Source organism: Juglans microcarpa x Juglans regia, chromosome 8S (assembly GCF_004785595.1).
Source record: "Juglans microcarpa x Juglans regia isolate MS1-56 chromosome 8S, Jm3101_v1.0, whole genome shotgun sequence".
Lineage (NCBI taxonomy): Eukaryota > Viridiplantae > Streptophyta > Magnoliopsida > Fagales > Juglandaceae > Juglans > Juglans microcarpa x Juglans regia.
Window position 1 is genome coordinate 15,672,506 of NC_054609.1, and position 17,146 is coordinate 15,689,651.

Here is a 17,146-nt window from a genome sequence, read left to right on the forward strand (position 1 = left end):
AAAGTCCACCTGTATAAACTCCAACATTGTTCCAACACGCCCTTCTGTGTCCAAAAACTGAGCGTGCTTAGCCCAAATGTTGTTCCAACACTCCCCACATGCAAATTTAGATTGTGTTTTGGTAGTGAGGTGATTTTAGATATTTTGTGAATAATAGTTAAAAACTAATAATAAAATATTAAATAATAGTAAAAATTAGTAAAAATTAAGCGAAAAAATAATAATGAAATAATAAATAATAGTAGCTACCCAAACAGAGCCTTACACCCTCCTAGGGGCAAATTTTGTTGGGCGCAAGAAATACTAAGGGCACTAAAGTGCCGTTTGGATAGTGAACTAAGATGAGACGAGATGAGTTAAGATCACTTCTCAATCCAAACGGGACAAGTTGGAACAACCAATGAAGAGAATTTGAATTGCAGAAAAGAGAAAAAATGCCCAGAGCACTTCGACAGCATCTTCTTGCTTATTAATAAAAATACAAATAAAAAAAAAATGTTCTGTATTTTGTTGGGTGGAGGGAGGACAACAATTGACAAATTGGCAATTACCATCACGAAGAGTTAATTCCACAAGAGGAATTAAAACTGGCCTTACAAGTAGTACATCGTCACTACATCCTGAATGAAAAACTCTAAAATAAACAAAACTGAACTACACTTCCATTAAGCAGCAAAATCATTTCTGGACCGCAAAAACAATGAAAAGGTTCTTGTATTTTCTCTCTTTTTGGAAGGTATAGATTCTCTTCTTAACTAGTAAATAAGACCCCAAAAAAAGTCATTGTCAAATAAAAATGTTGCAGGATGTAGCAAATCATCAACCTTCTGAAAGGATACACAGGTCTGCAGGATGGGAACCAATTCTTTGAGCCTCCAAGAAGTTTGCTTAATCTTGAATAACTATTGAAATAGCTTCCTTAATCTTTCAACGGATTGTGTTGCTCTTTTATTGGTCGGCTCAAGGACAAGCGCATATCTAAAATCTGCAGGGTAAAAGCAAGATCAACCAAATGACTCGAAAAATTAAACCAAGTCAAAACACGAGATGCACAACTAGAAACACTGCCAGGTGAAGACAGCTCTGGTTCATTGTTATTCTCCACATGGTTTTTAGCTGTTATATAGTAACTTGCAATCTCATTGCAAGTAGCTTAAAGAAGCACATTCATCCCTCTGACTCTAGCTTTGAAATACCATGATTCCAAATAAATTTGAATGAAAAACCTTATTCAAATTTTTCTATCCTTTCCCAAAACCTAATCTCAAACAAATTCACAAAATTCTCAAATATTTCCAAACATTTTTGGTATCCAAACATGGCCTAAGTAGGACCAAAGCTGAGTATGGGAAGCGCAAATTTAATTAAAAAGAACTTACAGGAATGGAGTTCAAGAAATTACCACCTTCCAAAATATGCCCTCAAAAAATGATAAAAGGCTTTTTTAAGGATAAGGTACGCTCAATGGAGGAACTTAGATCTCTCTTCTTCAATACATTATTCCTATGGGCATTAACTGTTGATTTTAACTTTCATGGTTTTCTTGTATCTATTTCTTTTACCTAACTAGGTGTTTCTCTTGCATGTACTTAGATAATGCCTTTTTTCTTTTTATATTAATAAAAAATTTTACTTATAAAAAAAGCATTCTTCAGATGGTAACTAGTGAACAAATGATGGGCATTCTTCTGTCACAACCAATTTAAGAAACACCGATACTTTTATTTTCTACAAAAAGGGGGAGTAGTTTACCTTCAATTGCTTCCTTATAATAGCCTAGCATCTCTCTTGCTGTGGCTCTTCGTAAATAGGCCTTTACATTCTGAAGAAAGAGCAGAAAACAAATGTTGTAGCATATCAAATGACAGAAAGCACTCATATAAAGGAATATCTCTAGTAGATTAAAAAATATCAATATTCTAAAATGCATCATGGAATAAATTTTAAAGATGATACAGTTGCTATGAAGGTCTCATTTGTCCAGCTACATAAATATTGAACCTTCCAAAGTATGCACGGTTAAGGAATATCTCTAGGAGCTAGAGCTTTCTTTTCTCAAACGTTGTTGCTTAGGGCTTCGGTTATTGTAATCGATGGGATTAGTCCTAATGACTTTCATGCTGTTTTTCAGCTTTAGCTTGTAATCAGGTGTTTTTACTCTTGTATACTTCCTGTATACTTAGACTATGCCTAATTATGTGGTTTCAATAAATTTCTTACTTATAAAAAAAAGAGAAGGTATGCCTCATACTCATAGGATTTGGCAATGTCCTTTTAAGTTATTTATACTGCCAAACTTGAAATCCAACATATATTAGGATTTGGCAACATGACACAATGGACAGAACATTGTGGGTCAACCGGGAGCATAACCCTCATAGTCATCTTTCCTGTGGCTGGTGCTGTACTTTATTTTTCAGGTCAATCACGTACCCGAATGGTAGCCTGAAAAACATTATGCCTACTATTTTACACTACATTATGTATACCACAAATTATCACTGATACAAAACAACCAGAATTTTTATCAAGGGATTCATATTTACCATTAAGTCATTGAGTGAATTATCAGAGAAAAGTTTTATTCTACTTGTCAAAAGTAAACCTTTTACAGATGAGTCGGTCAAAGACAAACAGCCTAAATCAGTGCTGAACTTAAAAGACCTGACCATATTAAGTATAAACCTTTCTTGGAGAGCTAGCATCGACAAACTGGGTATATTTCTATTTTACTTGTTAAGACAATGTAAAGCCCTAAACCCTCACACTAAAGATTTTTCCAGAAGAAACATTCTACCTTTTTATCAAGAGTGATAGCTTGAGTACAATCTGCCTCAGCTTGAAGGTAACTGTATGCACAGAAAGGAGTTGGTCAATCACATTTAATAATAATACATTGATCAAGCTCCACTCAGGAGAATATAATTATACCTCCCCAGTTCCAGATATGCTAAAGCCCTATTACTGTAATATGTTGCATTAGTGCCACTGAGTTTGATAGCTTCTGTATAAAAACCAATAGCCTTCTGCCACTGCATATCCTTGAATGCTTGGTTGCCCTAATTCATAGAACCCAATAACACATACAATTAGGAAAAACATATCCAAGATTCATTAAGAAGAAAAACGGAAAAGAAAATAAAAGAAAGAAAGAAAATAATGAATACTATTTTTTTATTAGCACCAGGCATCCGGAACAGCATCTCGACTAATTCTGGGGGTACACAGGCCCTCGGCAAGGAGTTTCCCACAAGTGCACCTCGGGTAATTCAATGGGAAAATCCCCCAGTTCGATGGCCCCTAGAGATTGTTTGCACCCAAGGGGATTTGAACCTCAGACCTAGTGGGAGCATACCCCCAAGCCCAAGGATTTTACCACTTGAGCCAACCCCTAGGGGTTAGAAAATAATGAATACTAGACATATATAGCCACCCTAATTAGTTGGGGAATAAAGCTTAGTTGAATGAATCATCCTTTACCTTTTCTTTAGCAATCTCAGCAGACTGCTCCTTGCTCAGAACATTTCTAGATGATTTAAGTTTGGAAGCAGTATCAGCCTGCTCCTGCAGAGATGTATACATGGTATGCACTGTATCTAGTAAAAAGCGGTCACCCCCATGCCTGGCTATCATGGATACTGAAATAGGACACTTGTTGTGAAATCCTAGTGGTATTGTGACCTGAAAGGAGACATCAACAGGACAGAGATGATATTTGAGCAGCACACAACACTATATAACAGAGAAGTAACAAACAGCAAGCAATTAATTTTCGATATTAAAGGTTCAAGACACAGGAAAATTATATATATCAAACCTTTTCAGAGAGAGAGAATCACCTGACAGCAGCCTGATATGCTAGCAATACTCAATAAACTACATGCACGGCTCTGGTAGTCCTCTGACAAAATCTCCTTCCCACCAAGTTTTGGAGAAGTATCAGCAATGGTAGGGATTACCAGAATTCCATCATCCTAAAGGAAAGATCAAATATCGAAAGAAGAATAAATAAAAGTGACTGTAAAGAAAATTATAAAAAAAAAAAAAATACCAATAAAAAGTAACAAGGCACTAATTTACTCGCAGAAAGTTCAAAAAATGCAATACCCGTTCTTCCACTTGAATTGGTAAAAACCCAATTGCCCCCAAAAAGTTGTATAGAAATAAAAACAAATAGATAAATAACAAATAAAAAAGCTTTATTCTCAAAAAAGAATGACTAAAAGCAATATCAATTGGAAGTTCGTGAATAGATACTAAAAAGTCGATACTCATCTCAGCGATGTACAATTTAAGTGTCCAAATTAGAAACGGACACTATTCTATTATTACCTATAAAAAAAAATAGAAACAGACACTTCTACTTCTGTAGAGCTATCACCTTCAAAAGGGAGTGCATAGCTGACCGCATTTCATCTTTGATTGATTTGTAGCTTTCAAAAACTGTATCTGGCATCTCAAGTGTTCCAAATATTTGTGATGAGATTGCAGGATCCAAAACAGGCTTTACCGAACTAATCCATTCCGCATGATTACGTTTGAACTCGTGTCTGCATCAAAATGGGTAAAGATGAACCACCATTAACACATTCTCCAGGGAACAGTACCAATATAAAGAAAATGATAGACAACACATACTACTTAGAGAAGAATGCAGCATCCGAGTAAAAAGATGCCAACATATACAGATATCCTTTGTTGGATTAAATATCAGGACAAAATATTTGACTAGTGAATTTACATCCTCCTTCTCCAAAAAGAAAGAGTGGATCAGAGTACAGATGGGAGTCACCAGAATAGCTGCCATCTCTTTTTACTAATCACATCATGAAAAAGGCACAGCAACAATTGGCATAAGCAACCACATCATATTCAACTCCTATACGGGACAGCTCAACAAGGGACGCAGCCCACTGCCTTTGAAGACCTACAAAGTCATGCAATGGCTAATTGAAAACCCATGCATGATTTCGCTTACAACAGATGATGCTGGTGCCATTTGACACTTTGTGTAGGCTTGTGTAGTTTATTCATACTCTTGTTTTCAGTTCCATTTGTTGGTTAGGCAGATTGTAGTAATCTCGGAATTGCAGGACATGGGCTTCCATAATGGTCCATGAGTCCTATATGGACATACTCGTGTTATTAGGCTTTTCTTCGAGTGACAATTATTTTTGTTTTTCATTTAATTTTTTAAATAATTGTTCATCTTATCGGGCTTCTACCCGTGGTTTAGAGTAGTTGTTAATTCTGGATTTGTAAAGATCTATTGAGTCTCAATTCTCTACCGTTAGAAGAACTGAGCTTATAAATATAGACAATTTTTTTTTTTATAAGTAAAACTGAGCTTATATATATAGACAATTATTCTAGCTTAATGAAGCACCATTTATAAGTAATCTTTCTCACCTTTGTATCAATATAATAACAATTATATGTAATCAAGAAGCCAGCTAACCAGATTCTCATATCCTGACTGATTGGACTTCCCTTTTAGAGAGAGAAGTTCAAACTTCTCTCTAAAACCTTCCTCACCCCGAATCTAGCTTGAGGGGGGTGGGAGCTTTGGCTCCTCCCCGCTCACTTCCTTCCTGCCCTCATTTTCAGTCTGTGTTTTGTTTTGTTTTGTTTGTATTTATGTGTTTTTTTCAGGTCTAATAAAGAAGGAATACTCTTTGGTTGCTCTTTCCTCTCTGTTTTTTCCTTCTAGTCTCTGTTTTTCAACTTCTCCCTCGCGATTCCTTGAGAAATCTCGAGAGCCACTGGAGGTGATAAGCCTCTGTTTTGTTTCATTTTGAGGATTGCGATCCCTGAGCCGGTGATGAGCCACGATGGAGGAAGCTGGAGGTGGCCGGTGCTTGTGCGAGGGTGGAGGGGACACTCGAAACCCGGGTGGAGGTGGCCGATGGTGGGGGATGGGCGAGAGGGGCGGTGGTGGGAAGCTAGGCGATGCTCATGCGGCTAAAGCTAGGTGATGCTCATGTGAGAGGGACGGTGGTGGCAGATGGTGGGAGAAGCTGGGAGAGACGGTGGAGGACCGATGCTCATGCGGGAGGTGGGATGCGGTCGCAGAGGCCAATGTTCATGCGGAAGGAGCACGGGTGAAGGAAGGAGGGAAAAAAAAAAAAAAAAAAAAAAAAAGAACAGAAAAAGGGTGGGGGGGGCGGCGGCTAAAGTAAGAGATGAAACCCTAAGGGCTACCCTCCACTGTTTACAAACAAGCTGGACTTTTGTTTAGGCTGGGCCCATGTGTTTCTTCAGTCCATGTGCTGTTTATTTAGAGTTGGTGTGTTTTGTCTCCTCCTCCTCCTTTTGGAGGATGAGGGTTTTTGTAATTTTGTAATGTCGGTATGTTTATTTATTAATAAAAGAAATACGCTATTAGACTTATGTCCATAGTAGGGAAACCCCTCCTCTTTTGGAGGATGGGGTGGTTTGGATACCCCTCCTTTTGGATGGGGTGGTTGGATACCCCACGTCTTTTTGAGGTGGGGGATAGTTTTATCTCTGTTTATTACAGAAAGTGATACTCTCTTATGAAAGTCTCTAGAAGTTAAGACAATGCCCGTCGCAAAGAAATTTGTGTGCAAGTAAGTGTACAACAGATGTGTAGTTTGGCTTGTATTCGAAGTTTTTCTCTACATTGACTTGTCAGAGCTGTAACTTCCTTATGGATGAAATGAAGTCTATATCCTATAAAAAAAATAAAAAGAAAAAAAAAGAAAAAGAAAAAAGAAGCAAGCTAACCTGTGAAGAAACTGCATAACATTTGCAAGCAATCTCAAGGAAGAAATTTTCAATTCACCATTTGATTTCTTGCTGTGAAACTCTTTCAAGCTTGGAACTTTAGACTTGAGATAGTCTTCAAGATTTTCATGTTTCAATGATTGTCCTGAAGAAGTTTAATGAGGCAAAATGTACTGAAATCATACCATTGAATGTAGAAAAAAATGACAAAAAAGGACATGAGGCAATAGCAGCAATGATAATTATGACACATCAACAGCAAGAAGATAGAGAAGGTTTTGCTTAGGGGCAAGCAGCAAATTGACATACTTCCAAAAAGCTTCTCCGCGGATTTGATGACCACCTGAGCAACTCTGTCAACACTAATCTTTAAAAGTTGAAAGCAATCATCAGCAATGATAATTTGCCTGGGACTGCGTTGAACTGCATATGGAAGTTGCAGCAGCACATGGCCAACACGGCGTAGAATATTAGGATCCTTGGCAAACCATCCTGCCAAAGTTATTGCATAGGTTAAGTAAAATGAAGTTACATGAGAGCACTACAGAGTGTATTGATGGCTAACTGCAGAAATCTATTTTTCCAGCCAAGCAAAAGGCAGTTAACTACATATGATCGCCAAAAGGAAACCCAGAATAGAACTAAACTACCAAGTATGACACCTACCAAGCCATGGTGACTGCATGCTAAATCACATGTAATGACTAAGTAACTCAAGGCATACCTTCTTATAATCACTCTTAAACTGGGATTTCAAAGAGTATAAATGAGAAACCCACGGCCTATCTCAATTACAGAGAAGTTACATGCACTTGAACGAAAATGGCATTCACCTATTAATGGTGCAAAAATTATATGAATAGCTTTTAGTGTCCAAATTCAATTAACGGTCGCTTATTACAGAAGTAAAATTAACTACTCATGGCATTTTATAAGGCTTAAAACAGATGCATGGAATCTTAACTTGAAATTTTTTTTTTTTTATAAGTAGCATTAAAACTTAACTTCAAAAATATTTTTTTGATAATTTAACTTGACTTCAAAAATATAGGGAGTGAAAGGCATAAATTGTGTGTGAAACGAATCCATCTCCATTAATCCCAATGTACAATGACTTGAGCAAACTGAACCTAGATCCTCATACACGAAATCTTTTCCTCGCTGAACCAATATTTTGAACACAGAAGGCAAACCAGAATAGAACTACTACCTTTTATCCACATCTAAACTATCATATGCAAACAGTAAAGTCCATACATATGTTCCATTTCTCCAACTAAGGGGAAAAAAGGACAAAACAAATCACAAGTCATAGGAAAACTAAATATAGAAGTAAAAGGGCTCTCTCTCATCAACTTGACACAAATTAACAGAACCCAGACAATGAAAACATGATATGCATCTCCTTAAAATGGCCAGGATATAAAAACTATGATACATATCTACAGTAAGGTAGTATACAGGATTGTAGCCATGCATACCAATTGCATCAAGGCTTGTTGAAATAGGAATAACGCCCACATGAGAAACAGCCCCGTGTGAGGGTCGGAATCCTAAAATGCCACAAAATCCAGCAGGTATTCTCACGCCACCAACCGTATCAACACCTGCCATATACTGTTAGTACGAAAGGCATGACCATATGCTAAAGGAAAATTCTATACCCCACACTACCATTCCACTTTCAGCCCACTATGGTGATGTGGCATTGCCCATCAATCTTCATATTTATTCTTTAAAAAAAATAAAGGATCATCCAATGGTGATAAATGTGCCACATCTTACATAGTGGGGTGGGAATGTGGTGTATAACATTACTCTATACTAAAACAATTAGATTGCTCCAGAAGTTAAAATATGATCAAGCATCAGATAAGATCTATCAACCAATTTTAAATAGCTTTTGGCAGAAAAAATATAAGAGTGCCAGAGAGATTGAAAATTAAGTACTTGAGAAGTATACAAAAGAAACACCTAAAAAACAAGATGACAAAAACTAATGCCTAATATCCAATTTATTGACAGATTCCAAAATGATAACTGCATTCACACAGAATGATAAAAGTCAATAACCATGAAAAGGACCATGTTCCAAAAGCAAATTTGATCTTGCAGACATAGACTTCCAGACTAGGATACTCGATCAAAGCATAATTAAAATTGCTGGTGCAAGCATACTAATTAATACCCATTCAGCACGCACATCAATACTGGCCCAGAGATTAAACTAAAATTTCCATTATTAAGAGATAGTTCAAAGTTTAATCTGCTAAAGTCACCATAAGTATGGAGTAATTCAAAGTAAGCAGATAAATATTTCACAGCAAATATAAATAGCTTACCAGTAATTCGGTAACTTAGCATCAGTAATTCTATGATTTTAGTTGAAAGTGCAACACTTGCTTTTTAAGTTCCACTAGGCTCCACCATAATTACCCATATAAACGTATTTGCAGAAGCACATATCAAAATTGAATTTCAAGGGTTGAAATAACAAAGATAAAACTGAATATTACCTAGTATTCATATTCAAGCTACAAACCATGCGGCAAATGGAAATAATAATATCGTTAGCATCTGGTATTTCACACTTGGCCCAGTTTGAATTCACAACTCATCTCACTACTATTCACTACTATTCATCAACTTTAACTCACAAATCTCACTACTATTCACTACTATTCATCAACTTTAACTCACAAATCTCACTACTATTCACTACTATTCATCAACTTTAACTCACAAATCTCACTACTATTCACAACTCATCTCCGAATCCAAACGACTTCTTATTATTAATGTAAAGAAAGTTTTTCTTTTGTTTTTTTCCTAAGGAAACAAAACATATTTTAGTTCCTAAAATTCCCACGGGTGCAGAACACATCCTTTGACTGTTAAAAAATTGTTATAGGTATTTTGGTTGTTTTGAGCATAATTTAAATTGTGCCTGCCTAGATAGAATTTACAGTCAATTCAACCAGTTAAATACTATGATACCCCATTCTGATAAGTGATAAGGGTAGGCGGTATATGAGATCCCACATTGCTTGGGAATGAGAAGTTCTTGCTCTTTATAATGTCTCAATAGAGCTCCAATTGTATCATTGACTAGTCCTTTTGGAATATAGGTTATGTGGCCTAGGCCTTCTATTGGGGTATTATAAATGGTATCAGAGCCTATCTCAACCAGAAATGTAGGACTTAAGCCGTGCCACTTATGACAGACTAGCCCGACGAGGACATTGGGATTATAAGAGGGGAGATTGTGATACCCCATTCTGATAAGCGATAAGGGTGGGTGGTATATAAGATCTCACATTACTTGGAAATGAGAAGTTATTGCTCTTTATAATGTTTCAATAGGGCTCCAATTGTATCATTGACTAGTCATTTTGGAGTATCGGTCATATAGCTTAGGCCTTCTATTTGGATTTGGGCATCAACTAGAACAAAAGAAACTTTTGATGACGAGGAATCCTAGTGACCGTACAGATGGAACATGTCTTTTACATAGTTAAATCCCAGACTAATGTAATATGCCTACATCACACTGATCTGGTACATTATTGGCTTTTCAACAATGGGACATGGACCTTAGAACTGAAACAAAAGAAACTATATAAACCAAACCAGTGTAATAATTCTACCTGCCTTTCATCTTTGCAAAAAGAAAAATAAGAGGAAAAAACTAGGATGACAAGAAAAGAAATGGAAATCAAAACATAAGAAATCGAACCCATTAGCATTAAAGCAATCAAATAACCAAGTTTACCGCTAGAGGCTTCTAGTGAATTTTTTAAACATGGATAATGTATGTGCTAAGACTTAAGAAAAAATCAAGGGAAGGGCAGTCGGTTGTTGAGAGTTGATATTCTGCTCACCCAATGAGAAGTCAACAAGATTAGCAGCCACAGCGACAGCAGCCCCACTAGAGGATCCACCTGGTAATCTTGCGGGTGCTGCAGGATTGGTGGGTGTACCATAATGCTTATTTTCTCCACTAATACTGAAAATAAGACATGCCAAAAAGATGTCACTACTAAAATCCAAACAAAAGCTAGAGAGGGAGAGTTTGGAATGGCACTTTTCATATTTTTATTTTTGTTGCATTCACCATCCTCATATTTGATACTACTCCCAGAGTAGTCTCAAGGAGAGTGAGGGAGGGAGGGGGAGAGAGAGAGAGGTATGATTAAATAAAAATAAGTAGACAGATGAAGACAAACTGTACCCTAAGCAATATACATTTTTAGTAAGTTCAAATAGATGTTTATCATAGCAACAGGAAGGATCAACAGTACACAGCCCAATGTAGAATTGCAACAAATTGAGTACTAGGCAGATACCCATATGCTAGTTCATCCACAACAGTCTTTCCAATGCAAGTAGCACCTCCTTCAACAAGAGCAGTAACCGCAGGAGATGTCCAGGAAGCTTTTTCATGCGTCTTCACCCAGTCTGGATGGCCAAATCCAGTCACATGTCCATCAATGTCAAATCTGATAATTACGATAAAAGATTTAATAAGTTAGAAAGGCTTTTGCCACTTATGGTCAGTGTTCACAAGAGCACAAAAAATAAAATAAAACAGAAATCAGTAGTGCAAATACAATCAACGTTCATGACTATGGCCAAAACAGCAATGAACTTCTCTTTTACTTTCCTCAGCAACCAGAAAAGAGAGTTAAAACTAAAGAATGACAAACCCAATTAACAGCATCTTTGATCAGGACTGAAAATAACTTGCTTAACTGGTCGCAAAAAAAATTATTCTTTTATATGATGCTGTTTAAAAAAATTAAATTAAATTAAATTAATCCCCAACTCAACTCAGCTAAAAATCCAATTACATGGCGTAGTTGGAAATTGAAATAAAACCAAATAGCATAAAATGTATTAAAATTTATGTTCTCATAGTTTTTTTTTTTATTCAAGTGATAGATTTAACATCCCATAAGAAATCGATTCCAAAAGTTGACGTTGCATTATTTACTGCAGGAACCCGAAACAAAAACAAAACCTCAATTCAACTAAGTCTACTAGGACCTTAAAAAACAATCACGGAGGCTACTCCGTAAACTTTCCACTAATTCAAACGATAGTAACACAAAAGACCAGAACTTCACCACTTTTTTTCTCTTTTTTCCTTCCCTCCGAACTTTTCTCAGCAACCAAGCAGAACGGTGAAGTAAAAAGAGTCCCTGAATGGAGCTAACTCTTTACATACTTCAAGACCCACGAACAGCATAAACCACAAGCATAGCATACCTTCCTACTTTATATGTTCAGTCCCCCCCCCCCCCCCCAAAAAAAAAAAAAAAAGAGAAAAAAAAAAGACAAACAAAAACAATATCAATTAAAACAATAAAGATTTGAGTTTGAATAAAATGAGATTACACGTCGGAAACAGCAAAGGTGAGGCCAGTGAGAGGGTGGGGAGCTTTGGGTGGAAGCGGTGGAGGAGGAGGAAGCAGCTGAAGCTTCTCAATAAATGCGCCAAAGTCTTCCCTGACGGCTTTCTTGAGCTTTCTCGTTACAAGCAGAATTCCAGCCAAGCCCAATCCCAGCAGCACCCACAGGTTGGCAGATTGAGAGGCCATGTCTATTGAATTTCGGATGATTAATCTCTAAACCCTATAATAGAATGGCGGACGCAGGAGGGTTTTAGTAACAGAGACAGGGAGACGGAGAGAGGGAGGGACTGGGAGAGGATAACACAGTAGTACTTTGTTGTGTAGCAAACTTAATAATAAAGCAATTCGCCTAAAAAAGGAAAAAAAAAGGAAAAAAAAAATTAATGTTTACATCAGTCTGTAGCCGTAGCATCTCATATCCTGTGAAAAAAAATAAAAATAAAAAAAAAAAATTATGTGAGGTTTTAAATAATTTTTATTTTAAAATTTAAAAAAATTATAATAATTATATAAGATGAGATAGTTTAATTTTATGTAATTAAATCAGTCTTAAATTTAATAAGTTTTAATTAAATCTTCTCAATTTTATTTTTTAATTTTGTCGATCTTTATTAGATTTTATATGTCCGTACACAAATTAAGTCTGAATGAAAAGCATAAAATTAAGATAAAAATAATAATATTAAGTAATATAATATAATAGCAAGAGGGTTGCATAAAGAGTATTAATAATTTAATTCCAAGATTAGTTATATATATTTTATATATTATTGGCTTATTATCATTATATCCATTATTTATGTTATCTCAAGTTTTTGTGTTAATTATTTAATTGGACGAATACGGTTAAAAAAGAAGAATTATGTTGTAATATATTTTTTTATTAATTTAATTATATTTTTATGTGGAGGATAATTGATATTGAAATTTTAAAATCTAGTTCAAGTTGCATTGAATCAAATTATATGTAGGTAGGTAAGAATAAAACTATAGTTTATCGTTGAAAACGTAATTAATCCATGATTGTTATTTTTGCTTTTCAATTTTAAGCACATATTCTTGTGTGTGAGGATGATAAAATAGAATTATTTTTTTAATTTTGATAAAATAAAAAAATAAAATAAAGTTTTGGCTCCTCTTATTGTTGGTAGAAAACTATGAAACTTGTAATTTGGTTCAGTAGCCTAGCAACAACGTGTCTACAATCAATTGATGTGGCTTTTTTTTTTTACTGAAAGGAATTAAGAATTTCATTAAGGAAAATGCTAGGGAGCCCGATTTGGGTTCCCGTTTGCTTTTCCCGTCTGATGTGGGTTGGCCTTCCCGTCCTTTTTTTTTTTTTTTTTTGTCTTTTTCCCTCCCTCACCCAGATCTCTCTCGCAAAGACTCCCTCTTGCCCAGTGAAACTCATTCGCCGTCTCCCATCTCCCTTGCGTCTCCATCTCCCTACCCTCACGTCTCCATCTCCCCTGCCCAGTAAACCCGTCTTCCCTGCCCGCCGATCACTGCCCAGTTCTTCTCCAAGGTAAGATGTTGATGCACATTTCTTTTTTTAGTTTTGTTTTCTGGCTATGGTTGTTTTGGAATTTTTTTTTTTTTTTTTTTACTTTGTTTTGAGTTTGGTTATACCAATTTGAGACTCATTGTTGTTTTTTTTTTTTTTTGGATTCAGTTTTGAATTTTGTTGAGTTTTGAAATTTTTTTGGACTCAGTTTCTAGCTATTTTGGGTAGTTAAAGGACTAAATGAAGTGAATTAGGGAAGTTGGTCTTTTTAGTGTTGGTGGGTTCGGCTATGACAGTTGGTCACAATAGTTGGTGATTTTTTGAGCACTAAGTGCTCGACAAAATACCACAAAAAAAAGAATGGAATGATTTTCTGAAATGTAGTTGGTCATTGTAGTGATTTTCTGGGCACCAAGTGCTCGACAAAATTCCACAAAAAATTTGGTCTTTCCATATTAAAGACAAAAAATGATCCGATTAAGAAGTACAAAATGTAATGTAGTTCTTCATTACAATATGAGTTTTTTTTTTTAAGCACCATTGCTTCATGTTTGACTACTAATATATTACAACATAAAAATTTTTATTTTAATATCTTTTCACATGTTGTATTTTTGTAGACAATTAGAATGTTGTAATGAATGCCAACATAGAATATTCAAATAATGAGTACGATGATGTAGAAATTGATAAGGAGATTGGAGGTGATGAAACTATTGGAGAACCAACTGTTGGAATGCACTTTTCATCCGTAGAATAAGTACATGCTTACTATATGAAGTATAGTAAAAAGAAGGGGTTTACAGTATCCAAAAGAAATTCTAGTAAGGATGACGATGAAATAGTAAAATGGTTTTGCTTGGCATGTGCGCGAGGACGCACATCAAAGAGTAGGCTGCCAATGTTATGAAACTAAGACAAACATTAAAGATGGAGTGTAAGGCTAAGATTAATGCGGTATTCGATGATAAAGGTAGATATATTATATCTATGGTGATATTGGATCACACACACGAATGTAGTCCGAGAAAGTCAAGATATTTCAGATGACTTAAGAAGGTTGATACTCATGTTGCTAAGAGACTTAAAATAAATGACGAGGTATGAATAAGGTTGTCCAAAAATTTCAGGTCTGTGGTTGTTGAGGCTGGTGGTTATGAGAATGTAACATTCGGGGATGAGTGTTGAAACTACATTGACAATGCACGACGACTTCGTCTCAGGGTTGGAGGAAGTGTAGCTCTATGTAACTATTTCAAAGATATGCAAAAATGAAATCCGGAGTTTTATTATAAGATAAACGTTGATAATGAGATGCAGTTAAAGAATTTTTTTTGGGCAAACGCCCGAAGTAGAGTTGTGTATGAATCATTCGGGGATGTGATTACATTTGATACAACATATCTAACTAATGCGTATAAAATATCTTTTGCACCATTTGTGGGTGTGAACCACCATGGGTAGTCAATCCTATTCGGATGCAGATTGATATCCAGTGAAGACGCAGATAAATTCGAGTAGTTATTTCAGTCATGATTGCAATATATGAATAACCATCCGTCAAATGCAATCATCACAAACTAAAACAAGGCCATGAAATTTGCAATCTCGAGGGTGTTTCCAACTTCTAGGCATCGATTATGCTTGTGGCATATAATGAAAAATCTTCCTAAGAAGTTTGGATCACATTATCAATATGGGGATATCAAGAGTACTATACATAGGTGTGTTTATGACTCTTTCAGTTAGCATGAGTTTGAGGAACATTGGTGATGTATGCTTGATACATATGATTTGCATGAGAATGTATGGTTGGTATTACTGTATAGTGATCGTCATTTTTGGGTCCCGGCCTATGTTAAAGACACATTATGGGCATGAATGTCAACTGCACAGTGAAGTGAAGGAATGAATGCATTTTTCGACGATTACGTTCACTCCAGAACTACTCTGAAGCAATTTGTTGACCAATATGATTCGGCACTTAGGAGGAAGGTAGAGAATGAGGCAATTGCTAACTTCAAATCCTTTAACACAGACATTCCTTATATTAGTCGCTATCCTCTTGAGAAGTAATCTCAAAGTGCATATACTCTTGCCAAGTTCAAAAAAGTACAAGAGGAATTGTAAGGATTTCTATATTTGACTAATAAGGAGATGGGGTGTGAGGATGGTATATATACATTTGATGTTGTGGATGAGGTTCAAGTTGGTGATGACTTTTTAAAACATGTAATCTTTAATGTCAAAATTGTTCAAGATCCCCTTGATGTGAAATGCAATTGTAAGTTATTTGAGTTTAGGGGTATTTTGTGCGGGCACGCTTTCCGTATCTTAGCTCAGATGGGCCAACATACAATACCATCAAAATATATTTTACATCGGTGGAGGAAAGATGTTAAGCGAAAATACACATTCGTGAAAAGTAGTTATGACACTAGTAGCATCGACGATGCGTGAAGGTACGCTAGGATCCAAAATTGCTTCTATGAATTATGTTCCAATGCTTCAAAGGCCAAGAGCAATTGTGTTAAATTGATTAGCTAGATAGAACAGTTGAAGACACAATACCCTGGTATTGCTGATCATGATACTAACAACACAGTTGATACAACTACTTCTATGGAGGGCACGACATGTAGAGTTCTTAGTCTATTGGTAATTCAAAGTAAGGGAAGACCACCGTCTAAGAGAAAAGTGCACCCCGCTGAGAAGAGCTATAAGAAATCTAGTACGAAAAGACGATTACACCACAACAAAACTAAGGTTCCTTTTTATTAATTCATTTATGATTCAACATATTTTTCATTTATTGTTTTGCAGTTTTTTATTTCAGTTATTTTAAAATTATATTTTTAACACTAGGATCAACAAAGTCAAGTTTGAACACATGCGCCAGATTTTTTTTCAACTCCTTCGACTATTCATCACTCACATGTAATGTAAACTAACTTATTTTGGTAATCTTTTTAGTGAATTGTGTTGCTACTATTAACATTTTTTATGCCCCTATAGGAGTCAACTTCAGAGGCTTTTCATCAAGACTTCAATGCGTTCTGATTGGTAGAGGCCATGAGACAAATTTGTGTCAATTATTACTTGTTTTGTAATTTTGAAATCTTGGGTTTTTATTGAACCTGTTTTTGTAACTCCTTGTTAATGTAAGCACTCGTGGTTTTCCTCAATTGATGTAAGTACTCGTGGTTTTTGTAACTATTTGTTGATGCAATATCATAATCACAATTATGCAATTTGGATTAGAATAAAAATACTGAATTGCGAAATGTTATTAAGGTACCCAGTACTACACGAAATAACAAGATTATATTAAATTTACTTCATAGATTACATATTGTCTTATAATTTTCCAAAAAAAAAAAATGCCTAAACAAAATACCTATGACATTGAAATTACTAAAACTACAATGACTCTCTCAATATTTCTCTTGCGCTTTTTAATCTCTATTTCTAGTCAATGTCG

The 17,146-nt window shown here is 35.7% G+C and overlaps 1 protein-coding gene and 1 long non-coding RNA gene across 2 annotated transcripts; one reads left to right on the plus strand and one right to left on the minus strand.

Moving 5' to 3' along the window:
• Positions 1-426: 426 nt before the first annotated feature.
• LOC121244701 (translocon at the outer membrane of chloroplasts 64-like) lies at positions 427-12,507 on the minus strand. The gene is made up of 13 exons (XM_041142878.1): positions 12,145-12,507; positions 11,094-11,246; positions 10,629-10,753; positions 8,229-8,354; positions 7,057-7,239; positions 6,748-6,892; positions 4,382-4,550; positions 3,840-3,974; positions 3,481-3,681; positions 2,932-3,059; positions 2,798-2,849; positions 1,753-1,822; positions 427-985 (listed from the first exon to the last, which is right to left on the minus strand). Exons 1-13 carry the CDS (start codon positions 12,345-12,347, stop codon positions 903-905), a joined length of 1,773 nt encoding a protein of 590 aa, XP_040998812.1. The 5' UTR covers positions 12,348-12,507; the 3' UTR covers positions 427-902.
• Positions 12,508-13,429: 922 nt separating this feature from the next.
• On the plus strand, positions 13,430-16,878 carry LOC121244683. The gene is made up of 3 exons (XR_005936480.1): positions 13,430-13,686; positions 16,531-16,602; positions 16,681-16,878. It is a non-coding gene; the product is annotated as an uncharacterized LOC121244683 (long non-coding RNA).
• Positions 16,879-17,146: the final 268 nt, after the last annotated feature.

What these genes read in the sequence shown, in the direction of transcription:
- LOC121244701 (XM_041142878.1), bottom strand. Translation starts at nt 12,347, where the DNA reads ATGGCCTCTCAATCTGCCAACCTGTGGGTGCTGCTGGGATTGGGCTTG. An exon ending in ACCTTTGCTGTTTCCGACGT is followed by an intron (nt 11,247 to 12,144) that starts GTAATCTCATTT and finishes CGTAATTATCAG; the next exon opens with ATTTGACATTGATGGACATG. An exon ending in CTGAGATTGCTAAAGAAAAG is followed by an intron (nt 3,060 to 3,480) that starts GTAAAGGATGAT and finishes TCTATGAATTAG; the next exon opens with GGCAACCAAGCATTCAAGGA.